Source organism: Anser anser (assembly GCF_964211835.1).
Source record: "Anser anser genome assembly, chromosome: 3".
Lineage (NCBI taxonomy): Eukaryota > Metazoa > Chordata > Aves > Anseriformes > Anatidae > Anser > Anser anser.
The window spans coordinates 97,691,695-97,704,676 of record NC_139722.1 but is presented as its reverse complement, the minus strand read 5'-3'; the positions used below and the strand labels follow the sequence as shown (position 1 = coordinate 97,704,676).

The following is a 12,982-nucleotide window of genomic DNA, read 5'->3' as shown; positions in this document are numbered from 1 at the left end:
CTTGCAAGCACGTTCTCACAGCTCTGGTGAGGAAGGCAGTTCTGAGGACTTTTGTACAAGTTAAATCACCCTGAAGGACAAGAACCATGCCTGAAAACCTGGGGACTCACAACATCTGCAGGCAGTTAATGTCAGCATTTCTTTTCCTTTTCTGTGCTTCCTCCATTGCTCTGCCAGCTCAGGAAGAACGAGCTCCCCAACCACGTACTAGCAAATCCTTGACACTACAGGAAGGCTAAACATCTGCTGATTTCTGAAATTTTCCTCATGTCTGAAGTATGTTCCATTTTGATGGGACTATCAATATAATCCCAGATTAACAGTGTGCATAATGGCACAACTGGAAAATGAGTCTTATTTTCAGTGCTGAACTTGCTCTGAAACAGGCTTACATCCCATACACAATCTGAAAACATTTTAGCAAATATTAAGCTCTTGAGCAGCCTGTTGCAAAAAGACTAATCGGTCATCTGAGTTCAATGTGATTTTATTTTAATACTATTGCTTGCAGTGTGCTGCCTTCTACCTGAAGCAGCAAGAGAAATCATCAGATACTGTTCTTAGTGGCATCCTGATAACAGAAGAGAGATAACGAGCTGTAGAAATTATAGACGTTAACATGGAGAGAAATTCCACCGAATCAGCAGGGTGGAGAGGAGGGCAATGAATTTCTCTTGTAAAAACTGTCTCAGGATGGAAAAGGTATTCTGCCAGGGACATGAACATGGTCATCATTAAACCTTTATTTTACATTCCTTTCTTAAAAGCATTCCCCGTCTCATATTATTGTTATATTACTGTGTAGCTAGTTACACTGCACAAAGTGCATCCTCTTATCTTTCTGTATTCCTCCTGCTTAGAGGCATGCTGTAATTTGGCTCCTACTCTTCACTAAAATATTCTGTGCTGTACAGGAGGAGTCTTGTGTATCAGAGCCGTCCACAGTCCGTCCATATTCATAACCCTGAAAGCCTTCTGTTCCCAGGACCAAACACTTCAGTATGTTTGTGCTGGGATGGGGAGAAGAGAGCTTGTACAGCTCCAGGGAAGTGTTGCATAATGAATTAACAGCTATCTTAAACATCTTCAGACAAGCTCATCTTTTCAGGTACTGCTGGCTACCTCTGCTGGCAATGACCAAATCTTCTACTGTCTGTTTCTGTGACTGAAGTTTCTGAAGGGACAGAATAACTTCTTGAGGGCAGGGATGTGGAGCATGAGAATATCACCACTTTTGACACAGAACTGAAAGTTGAAGGACTTGGCCTAGAATGGCCATGGAGACGGAATGGTCCACCTAACCTGAGAAGTTCAGAGCTGTAGTAGGTTGGGATGGACAAAGCTGAGACAGAGTGGGTTCAGAGAGGAAAGGAGAAAGCGACAGTTGGCTGTAGACTTATGTGCCATCTTTTCACAACATAATGAACTTCCTTTTAATAAGATTTACAACAGTTCATTATTTCATAATGGCTATCACAATTAAAATATCTCCGCAAAATCTTCTGTAAGTATTAAAAATTAACACGCACAGACCCAATTTATTGCAATAAATGAAAAAGGTAGAAAAAAGATCAGAGCCTCACTTGGTAAAAATCAGTGCAGACAAACAGGCCTTGTTATTCCTCAGGTTGATACTCTACTGATAAACTTCACCTGACTACACAAGACTCTCAATTTTCCACTGTTTAAGTAGTAATTTAAAGTACAACTACGCTACAAACAACAGAGTAACAAGAATATACAGTAGTGTCAGACTGTGTGTCTACATCTTAAAGATACCTCAGGACAATATAATTGATTATTTCCAAAAGCAAAACCAACAATGCTGAACAATCCCAAACTATAAATGGGTGAACTAGTCACGTTACTAGAGATCCGTAAGGCTACGGGCATTAGGTACTTACATTTTTATGCACCTAAGTTAATGAACAGAGACATTCCAAGGCAAAAAGACTGAAAAACTAGGATTCTGGAGGCTGGTTTTGCCAAGACACTACCAACAGACACTTTCAACTGTTCTGCTTATTCATACTTAAATAAATACTGCATTTGAGTCTACAAGAAAGTGACCTGAAAATAAAATGAGACAGCACTGGCCAAAGATCTCATAGATGTAGTTAATCTTTCCATTGTCAGATAGAAAAAAAAAAAAATCAAACATCAAATAAGCAACTTTAATAAATCAAAAAAAAATAGTCAAGTATTAATTATTTCATAATGATCCCTTCAACACCACCTATCAGACATGCCAGGATGCCCCTCACAAGTAACTCAGAATTAAGTCTGCCACATAAGCATGAATACCATTCTTCTATAAAGTGAACTTACTTGATATTGCAACATAATTTATGATCAGCTTTACTCAGCTTGCTCAATGCTGAACTTCACTGCAAAACACAGGATTTACCTAGTACCACTTGCACTTCTGGATGCCCAGTTACAGAAAAAGTAGCTTCACAAATGCTTTCTGAAGTTCTCTAAGTAGCAAAATTTTCCCCGCAAAGAAAAGTTTTAATTAAATTCTAAAATGACAAAAGGACATCCAAACCAAAATGAGTAAGAAATTATTTTCCACCTAAATTCTGTAAACTGCTCAAACGTCAGTAACATAATACACTATTTTAATTTTTGGAGATGTAACTGATAAAATCTAGTTTATCAAGATAATAATAGTGGTCTTTGAACAGAGCATCTTTAGAATCTTGCCTAGTTTCCAGCATATTAGGGGAAACAAGAGTGTCCAGAGGAGGGCGACGAAGATAGTGAAGTTGTAGTTGTTGCAATGTTTCGACAAAGCTTCACAGCCCTTCCTAGTACAAACATAGCTAAACTTAACATTAGAAAATCTAACTCATTCATATATCCTCAGAGGAACCTGTCCTATTTAACTGCAGAAAAGCATTTAGAAGACCAGCACTTCCATTAGCAGTCTTTGCAAATAAACCTTGCATTCTGCCAGCGAGCTGCTGACTAAAGTCTCTATACACCAGAACATGTTGCACTGGAGACTGAAAGGTTATTGAATGATAGCTGCTTTCACTGACACGAGGCTCTTAATAGGTTGCTTCACTGTCCCTTGTTTCTCAATGTCTTACAGCAGCAATGCCCAAAAGACGGTGTAAACAAGAGAATTCCCCTGATGGACGCCCCACCACTTGGCAGTGCTAAACTACTTTTCCTCCTTTATCTGTTTGAGCTAACTTTTCCTCCGATGTTGCCTGTGGCAACTTCCCTAGCTGGCAATCTCCAAATGATTAAAGTTTCCAAATTACAAGTAATTACAACTCTGTGACATAAGTCTGAAACATGTTTTTAAGTATTGTCCAAAGAAAAAGATTACTATAGGGAAAGCAGATACAAAACCTGCATAAAGACTTTGCTAAGGACTATTATTTAATGTCTCGATTAGAGAACTATAAAACCTTGCTAAAGCAAATCCTAGAGGGGGTATGCCTACCAAGCAGAATAAGTATTTTCTCATTAATGAGTGCTACCAAGTGACTCATCACTATCTGCATTATTAAAGACCTCAGAAAGCCATCCATATTTTTTAAAATACACTTTTGTCTGTTTATAGCTTGCATAGATTCAGAGATGCTGTTTTCTGCAAGTTTACTTGAAACCTACACCTTCATAGCAAACAGCTATGTTTCAGTGACAAACAGCACACTGCTTTGTAAATAATGTAACTGGCATCATGCTAGGATATACTATTTAGAAAGCAGATGCAAAACTTAAAACAGAAAAATGACAATTAAATTGTCACAGAAGGTACTTTTCAGTACAAATATAGCAAGCAAACTGAAAACATTTAACTAAAAAGCGAGAGCTGTCTACTGCTTATAGTTCTCAAAATGAAGGTGGGAAAATGCAAGATGAGGCAGATAACACTGAAAAATGAGATCCAATCCAACAACCCTTAGCAACAATTTATCTATTATCCAAATTACAGAATATCATTTTCAACATTGAGCCTTGAAAGCCACACTGCAATGCTTTCTGGGCGCTCATGCTACACACGTTCTTGGAGCTCTCATTTTCAACTTTAGCCATTTAACTAGATAGAGCAAGATACGTGGTAAATTCCACCCATACATGGATTTTACCATTTTCCCCCTGATACGGTGCTAGGATCAGGAACAAAAACATATACACAGCTCTTCAGGCATTCCTTCAACATAAACAGTAGCAAAACCTATCTTTTCCTACTCAAAAAACGAAACATCTCAATCTTTAACATACAACATGCAATGAAACAAATCTTGGCTCAGCCCACTGAGAAAATTTTTGCTCAAGTGAACTCAATGTTCTTTTGAACATCAAGACCTTAAGAACAAGCTTTAGCCCAGACCTCAAACTTCAATGGGCTGTCTTGTGTTCACGAGCTGTGATTTTAAGCTTTAACCATCTGCAATGCAGCAAACTAGTAGTAGCAGCTTTCTTTTCAGTGTAAAAAAAGCATTCAACTAAAAAGGTAAAAAAAAAAAATCAGTGTTATTTGAAAGAAAAAATATGAAGACTGTCAAATGCTTTTACATCGTGCGTTTGACAAGCAATTTCTCGCCATAGTAATAATAAGCAGGACTTGTGTATACATAAAGATATCTTTATCATATTCTCTGACACTTGCTTAAGGACATACAGGAATCTTAACACTTCATTTTTAGATAAAACACTTCCAATTTCTGTTCTGTTTCCTCCTGCAATGATTCAGCAATATCAAGTTGTCTTTTGGTTTCCTACATTTTTTTTGAAGTGAGGTGTTATTCTAACAGAGTACTGTGAATAAGTGGTGTTTCCAAGGCTGAACCCTAAACCTTCTACCTGCAAAGTATCTCCTGCATGGAGTTGCGGGGAGAGGATAGAGCTTCCTCCTATCCATAAGGATGGAGGGAATCCAGAATCAAACTCTGACCCTCTCAAAACCAGTAGCAAAACTCTCATTGATTTCAACAGGAGCAGAAATACCTGGACTGACTCTGGACATTCTATATACTGCAGGATGCAGCTCAACATTGGTATACTTCCTTACAGAGACATTCACCTCTGAGAAAAAAACCAAACATCAGTAAAGAGTATACCAGAGTTTCACCTATGGAGTTAAAGTTACCAGCTGGGAGCTCAGTCTGGAAACACGGATAGCAAAAATGTTTTAAAGCAGGATGGCCCCTATGAACATGAGCTGGCAGTGTGCCCAGGTGGCCCAGAAGGCCAACAGCATCCTGGCTTGTGTCAGGGACAGTGCAGCCAGCAGGAGCAGGGAGGTGATCGTCCCCCTGTACTCGGCTCTGGTGAGGCCGCACCTCAAGTGCTGTGTGCAGCTTTGGGCCCCTCACTACAAGAAGGACATCGAGGCCCTGGAGCGTGTCCAGAGAAGGGCTACGAAGCTGGTGAGGGGCCTGGAGCACAAGTCCTGTGAGGAGCAGCTGAGGGAACTGGGGTTGTTTGGTCTGGAGAAGAGGAGGCTCAGGGGAGACCCCATTTCTCTCCTACAACTGCCTGAAAGGAAGGTGTGGGGAGCTGGGGGTCGGCCTCTTCTCACAGGTAACCAGTGACAGGACTAGAGGGAATGGCCTCAAGTTGCACCAGGGGAGGTTCAGGTTGGAAATGAGGGAAGATTTCTTCTCAGAAAGAGCAGTCAGGCATTGGGACGGGTTGCCCAGGGAGGTGGTGGAGTCACCGTCCCTGGGGGTGTTCAAGGAAAGGTTGGACGTGGTGCTTAGGGACATGGTTTAGTAGGTGTTACTGGTGGTATGGGGCTGGTTGGACCAGATGATCTTGGAGGTCTTTTCCAACCTTAATGACCTATGAGAAAGCTCTTTTATGGACTGCATAAAAGATTTTATGAACTGCTAGTGGCCTCCAGCATATAAATTAGATTCCTGATCTAATTTGTTTTATTGTTTTGTTCCAATTAAAACACTCAACTTGTATTATATCAGAAAGCCTGAGGAAAGCTTTAATGATTCTAGAAAATGACTTTTTTTTTTTTAAAACAATCTCCTGTCCAGAGACACAAGCACCACTCCATGCAGGCATCAGTCATTGCTAGTGTCCATGTAAATTTACACACAGGTCTTGGGTACACAGGAGACTTTAAGAAAGAAATTAGTTCTTGTTCCTCATGTATGCCTCACACTGGATTCGGTTGATACAATTAGGCATACACTTTCCTGAAAAGAGCAAATCTCATTTATATTCTGTTAATCTCTCCTAGAACCCTTCAGAAGAAATATTGCTTTAATTTTCTGCTTTCCACGTTTCTTCAAAAACCTGCGGTATCTCCTGGAGAGTGGATGAAGCTTAATGCCCATTAGTGGCAAACTCCCGTAGGGTGAGTTTTCCTTCACTTTTCCTTGAGCAAGTCTTGCCAAGCAGAGCGACTATCCAATTACTATGAGAGTTCCCTATCCTTCCTGCAAATGGAACAATGAAGTTTATTAATAGCTATTACTCATTTTCTGTAGCGGTTGTGAGCAGACAAAGTGCTGTCGGCCAAATGTGAGCAGCAGTAACAGTTTGTATCTATGCTGAGCTCATGTCCAATACTACAAAGAATGTGCTTCGTGGGTGATAAGCAGTAGGTGGGCTTGACTTGTTCATTAAAAAAAGCCCAGGAATTTCAAATTACAGTAACAAAGCAGTCACCACGCAAATAAATTTCCAGTAATTATGCAATTTAGACCGAAGACGGATTAGGGTGCTCTGTTATTGCCTCTTTTTACACTCCAAAGAGACAAATAATAGATTTTCTCTCCACTGAAAAGATTTATAGACCCTTTTAAAGCTTTATTATAACCAGCAAATTGAGCTGTATAGTAGGTAAGAAGTGTAGCATACACTAATTTAGCTGACGTCAAAAGCAGTTAACTCTGTTGTCTCTGTGAAGCAATGACTAAGCAGTCCAGAACTGAAGTATCTTTCATGTACTCAGGTTACATATTTTCTAAAAACAATGTATCACAGATCAATGCCTGACTTTAAACATCATAACAGCTAATGAAAAAATACAACAGGTCACTAAATCAGGAAAGATGATATTTTTCAACTTAGAAATACGTTATTTCAATACCAAAAAAAGTCTAACAATTCTGGAATTAAATACTCAGCAGCTGGGCAGGCAGCTTAACTATTCTGATATTGGCAAGCAGGTTTACTATTTGAAGGTTATGTTTATATCACACCATGCATGCACGATGCAATCCAACAGTGGACATCAAAAAAATTGTACAAAAATATTAAGTAACATTCACATAAAGATTTGCATTAAGTTAGTGGGACTGCTAACTTAACTACAGAAACCAAGGTGTGAGCACAGTTACAAGAAATTTTTGAGTGCTACTGAAATTTGACCTTCTAAGTAAGCAGTAAAAATACGTGTTAAGGTATAGTATATTATAATCAACAATATATATTAAATGAACACATAATATGAATAGCATATTATCTGAGAACTTGTCTTGTATTTTCTGTATATAAAATCCTCATAATTAAAATGCTTTCATCATACAACCTGACAAAAATCTGATGTATTACATTTACTAAAACGTGTTGTATTTGCTACAATACCTGATTCAAAAATTAGTCTTCCCAAATCTAATGATCATTTCAGTCATTTTTTGTTTTCTATTTCACACATAACTGTGGTTAAATGTTATAATGTAACCTCCCACAAATAGCTTTCCTCCCCAGAGCAAGACAGTTAAAAAAATTGTTTTCACCAATTTCAGCTAGTTAAATAAAAACTGACCACTCCAGCCACATCTAGGGTGTTTATTAAGCTTGTAGTTGAGTGTTATATACACTAATCTTCTTAACTGAACAAGCAGTTACAAATAGCTGTGTCACTACTGAACTACTTTCAGTGACAACTAGGGTACACTTGTGAGACCCCTTTATTTCTTTAGGCCTCAGTTCTTAAAAAAAAAAAAAAAAAGGTGAAGCAAGTGCTAAGCATCATTCTTATGAAAGGCCAGCCATCTCAAGCATTTGCTTTACACTTTGCATATTCTTATGTTCCATTGGCACTAGCAGTACTTATGGATTTGCTTAACTCAGCAAGTCCATTTCAGTCCAGTCCCAACAGAGATGTTAAAATGAAACCCTGGCATCACTAAATCCAATCACGGGTTTGACAGTGACTTCAGCAAGGTCAAAATTATACCCAGTATTTTTATCCCATCTCTATGAGGAAATAAACAAGAATGCCAATCAACACTCCACTGTCTACCTTCTTATTCAGGTACAGCTATGAGCACCATACCATCTATTCTCTAATTCCCCAATTCAGCATATGCGTCCAAAGAGGAGAAACAAAACAGATCTAACTGACTTTCTAGGGTTAAAATTGGCAAAAAGAAGGTTTAACATGGCTTACAGTCACTGAGGTATTTCTGCTTCTGCACACTTCGGTGATACCCATTTCTTCTGTTCACAGATTTCAATATAATTTCCCCTTACTCACAAGCACCAGGCCATTTCAACACTGCAGATGTAATTCTATTTAATCTAACTATCCTTTTCAAGTAATCCTCTTCCATATTTAAGAGATCACCTTTGAAAATATGGTGTGGGGAAAAATGCCTGTTGATTTTTAAACAGAAATGGTGTGACATTTACATTTTTTAAAATGAAAACCTGTGAGAAGCTAAATCATTAAGATACATTTTTGTTTTACCTCATAGAGTCTCTGAAACGCACTGGACAACTTCTTTTAAAAATCAAAGGCTGGAAATAGACCAGGAATGACATTCCTAATCTCCACAGAAAAAGGCAGAGATGCACAAGCCTATCTTTACTTTTCTTGCTTCTCAGTGTCAGCTGCTGCTTAAGTCCCATCAGAAGGCATGGAATAGAGAGCTTTCAAATAATAGCTGTCCAGAATTATAGGATAGATACAAAGCAAATCACTTCAAAATACCTGATCCTCTTGCGGCTGACTGCTATATCATTTATAGCATGTATTTTGAGATAAGGCTTTTGGGAATGTGCAAATTTTAAGGTGGACAGGCATGAGAAGAGGAGGAGCTGTGCTTCTACAAACTTCATATCAGTCTCTTACCAGAGATAACAGGATACTTGTGCCATGCTACTTCCATCCCATGGCATGTCAAAACATATCTGATCAACGTGTCCAACGTCTTTGCAGAAAAGCACTCAACACAGTCAGTAACGTAGCATGGAAAAACAAAAATGACAGCTTTTTTTTTTCTTCCTTTTGCTCTTTCTCCCCATGAATGGCATCTGGGCTAAATGCCTAAACTATGAACTGACAAGTTTCTTTGTGTAATACATTGCCAAAGTCATTCATTGATAAGTCAAAATTGACATAGGTTTTAGTTGTATGCTATTATTGCTTCTCTAGTTTCCACACCCTTACTTCTCCACTAGGATATTTTCCATATTGAACTAATTTGCAATTTTCAGCAATGCTCTAACAGTAGCACATCTTTTTTTCTGTTGCACTACACTATTGGCTACCATGGTGAGAAGCTGCATAGCAAACACTGGCCTTGATCAATTCTTCAAAAGCACTTACAAGCTTCCAACAATGGCGGTTCCTCTCATGCCCTCCAATACCTCGCTTTTACCCTTGGTAACAACAAGTTTTAATTCCTCCTGACTTAAACAGGATACAGCAGACACTAAAAACTAAGTTGGTGTGCCACTGAACTGCTGCCCTATCTGGCAATCAGGAGCTCAGAACCTCCTTTTCGCAATTATAGTCGAACTTTTGAATAGTAGTAACTTTATCATGCATTTATTAGCTATGCAACTGCATATTTACCAAGATGATGATATCCTGGTGAAATGAAACCATAGTAACACATTCTACACCTGTATTAGCCATGAGACTAGAAACAAGATTGCTAATTTTTTAATCAAGACAGCCTCCCAAGTCAAAGAAAATGCAGATTAGGCAGAATCTACTATAAAGTAGATAATTTCTTTTTAATTACAGCCTCTATTTATAAGTCTGAATGGACACAATTTGGTTAAGTGTTTAGTATCATAAATGGGGAAGCAGAGTACCCGATTTGTTTTTCTAATACCTGCTTTGCTTTTCAGCTCCAGAGAAATTTTAGACAACGAGCTGCGGTATTTTTCTTACCTTGATTGAAAGCTCTTCCACCTGCTATATTACACAGTGAAACATGTCAGCATGCAGTGATTATAAGTTACACTGGTTCAGATTTGTCACATCAAAATCTTTTATTGGTACGCTCAAAGGACACCAGGTGGTGGTGCAAAACTCTTCAGTAGCACATTTGTATTCCTTACATTCTGACATTCACGTTGTCTTTCTCTTCAGGCTGTCTTATCTACTTCATAATCTGCACTGCTAATAACTTTGAGACATTTAAATAGCAATACTGGTTCTTTTGAAAGCCTACCTAGCATAATACCCTGTGTCCGAGGGTAGCCTACAGTAGCTTCTCCGCTATGCCAGGTAGAAGGGTAAGAGCAAGCCAAGCAACCACAAGCAGCCATGCAGATGCCAGACATGTGACACTGCACTCCGTCATGTAACTTCAGTTGTTCCACTCCACTCCATTTCCCAATCCTGGTTCTAAGAATCTTAAGGAAGCTTTACTAGGCTATCATTTTATGAAAACAGAATCTGGTACATGCAAATCTTACCATCTTTAAATTATGAATGTTTATAACATTGTGCCTATTTGAACTGCTCTATGATGAAGTTGTTAGAAATATTCATTTAAAAATCCATATATTCAGAAAATTACCAAAAAATATTTAACATTTCAAGGAAAAAAACATCACTGCTCATGAGGCTTCACAACACAAGTTATTTGCTTTCGCCATTTTTTCCTAGCTTGTATGCAAAGCTCATCACTTCAACACTTGCTGGTCTAGGCCAGTCCTGTCCAGTCACACAGTTTGGAGACAAAGGCTATTCCCATTTCTAAAAACTGATGTTCCTATACAGCACAACAAAACACAGAAAGACTGAAAGCCTCTGGGTAGTAGTGATTCATAGGTTTAACTGTAAAGACACAAAGGCATCATAATTCAGGGATTCACGGGACAAGCTATGTGAGATTTCTTAGATAATTGAGAATGCCCCATAATTCACTAGCAGCCATAGGAAATGCTACTATCCACATGGCTTTCAGAGCAAGAAATCAAATCAGCAGTACATGAACCGATTTTTCAACCTACAGAGTAAACAAACAAATCCCATCCGTGAAATCATTTTATTATTTCTGGCATCAATTGTTTGCTACTTATATGAACAAAATATCTGGGCAAGTGGTAAATAGCAGTTCAAGTTTTCTTCCTTCTGTAAAAAGATAATTAAACTTTATCTGTTTAGATACTAGTTTCAATTTTGTTATAAGAAAGTGTTATGAATATTTTGTAAAAGAACACCAGATGGTTTCACTGTGATATACCACACCCATCTTTGCAGGCAAAAATGGGTGTACAGAGTACTTTTTGCATTGTCTGTTACAATTACCTGACACAACAGCATCATTAGAATTTGTGCTAAAGTTCAGATTCATTTGACACCTCCAGAGCAATGTTCAGATTCCCTGGTATAATAACTGGGAGAGAAGGAAAAAAATGGTGCTGTTTGAAGCTCTGCTTGCAAAGGCCAGCAGGCCAAGAGATGCAACTCTCAGGAGACTGCCCAGTAAAAAACAGAGATTTCTAAATTAACTCTGTAGGTCAGAAGTTCAGTTCAAATCCTTTCTGAAAGACAATTTAAACCAAGGGATTTGTAGTAGCTCAAATAATTTTTTTAACAGTTCATCTGTTTTATCCACCCTATTTATGCTGCATTTCTTTGAATACTTGATATCAATAGTTGCAAACTATTACAAACCATAAAGCTTGCCTATTACAACTAGCTTCAAGCAGACAACAAAAAGAAAATCTCCTCCAATAAAGCTCTGATAATAACAGGCCCGCTGTTTTTATGACTAAAATTAAAATTTTACTCATATCACAAAGCAGTCAGAGACCAAACAGGGAAAGCCCCATTGTGCTAGGCTCTGTGCTAACACAATGGAAGAGAGAAGCCTCTGTGCTGAAAAGCTGACAAGTCTAAGTTGTTTTAGGTAATGTTTCTAGAAGTCTGGGGTACAGCCTACAAATGGGCAGGCATGTACGTGACTGTGAAAACACACACATATGTTCTTATACATTTACTGTCATGTATCAATAATAAATTTTCTAAAAAGCAATAATGACTAACCTCCACATTTTAGTGAAACTGTGCATCAGGCTCACACAGCAAGGAAGAGCTGGAGGTTTGAGTCCATCCATTCGAAGGAGGAGGGCAGGAACACCGTACAGAACCAGGTACTTCACATAAAAAAATAATACTTGAGCTAAAGCCAGGCCACCTAAAAAAACAAAACCACCACACCAAATTCATACCTTAAACAACTCTTGAAATACTTTTGAAGTCTGTTGATACTGATTACTTCTCAATATAAATTATTCAAAAAACTGAAGCAAGCACTGTTGTTTGATGGGATATACAACACCTGATTTTGTAACAGATATAGGACATGGAAGCACATGCAGTTTGACTCTAGGCACACACAAAACAGTACTATTATCCTAATACAAAGGCATAAGTAAGCACCTGTATTTCCACTTCCAAGATCTCTTTGGACTGTGGGCACTGACGTCTACAAAAAACAAATACGGACTTAGGCTGTATGAAAAATCAGAACTTACTGATACAAGTGATGAATGCTTACCCCAGCAACAACAAGCTTTCATCTCTGGAAAAAAAAAGTCAATACTGGACTTGTACGGCATCCTGACCTGCATTCTTCACTTGCTCCTCCCAAAGAGCTACAAACAGTCATCTTTGAAGCTCACCCTGACAGCTTCACAAACAGCCCATGCTATGTAGACTGTACCCCCTGCAACACTCCCAAGGTGATCCCTCCTGACGCAGCTGAGGCACAGCAAGACTGGAACTCCATCTGGCATAATACTGAAG

General features: G+C 38.6%; 1 protein-coding gene across 3 annotated transcripts in view; it reads right to left on the bottom strand.

Annotated features, from left to right (window-relative positions):
* HHAT (hedgehog acyltransferase) overlaps window positions 1–12,982 on the bottom strand; it is a 162,018-nt gene that overhangs the window by 122,311 nt on the left and 26,725 nt on the right. For all 3 annotated transcript variants that reach the window (XM_083829430.1, XM_083829429.1, XM_083829431.1), the window contains one exon: window positions 12,221–12,371. In XM_083829430.1, coding sequence (XP_083685556.1) covers window positions 12,221–12,371 — 151 coding nt within the window. The remainder of the gene's footprint in view (window positions 1–12,220; window positions 12,372–12,982) is intronic.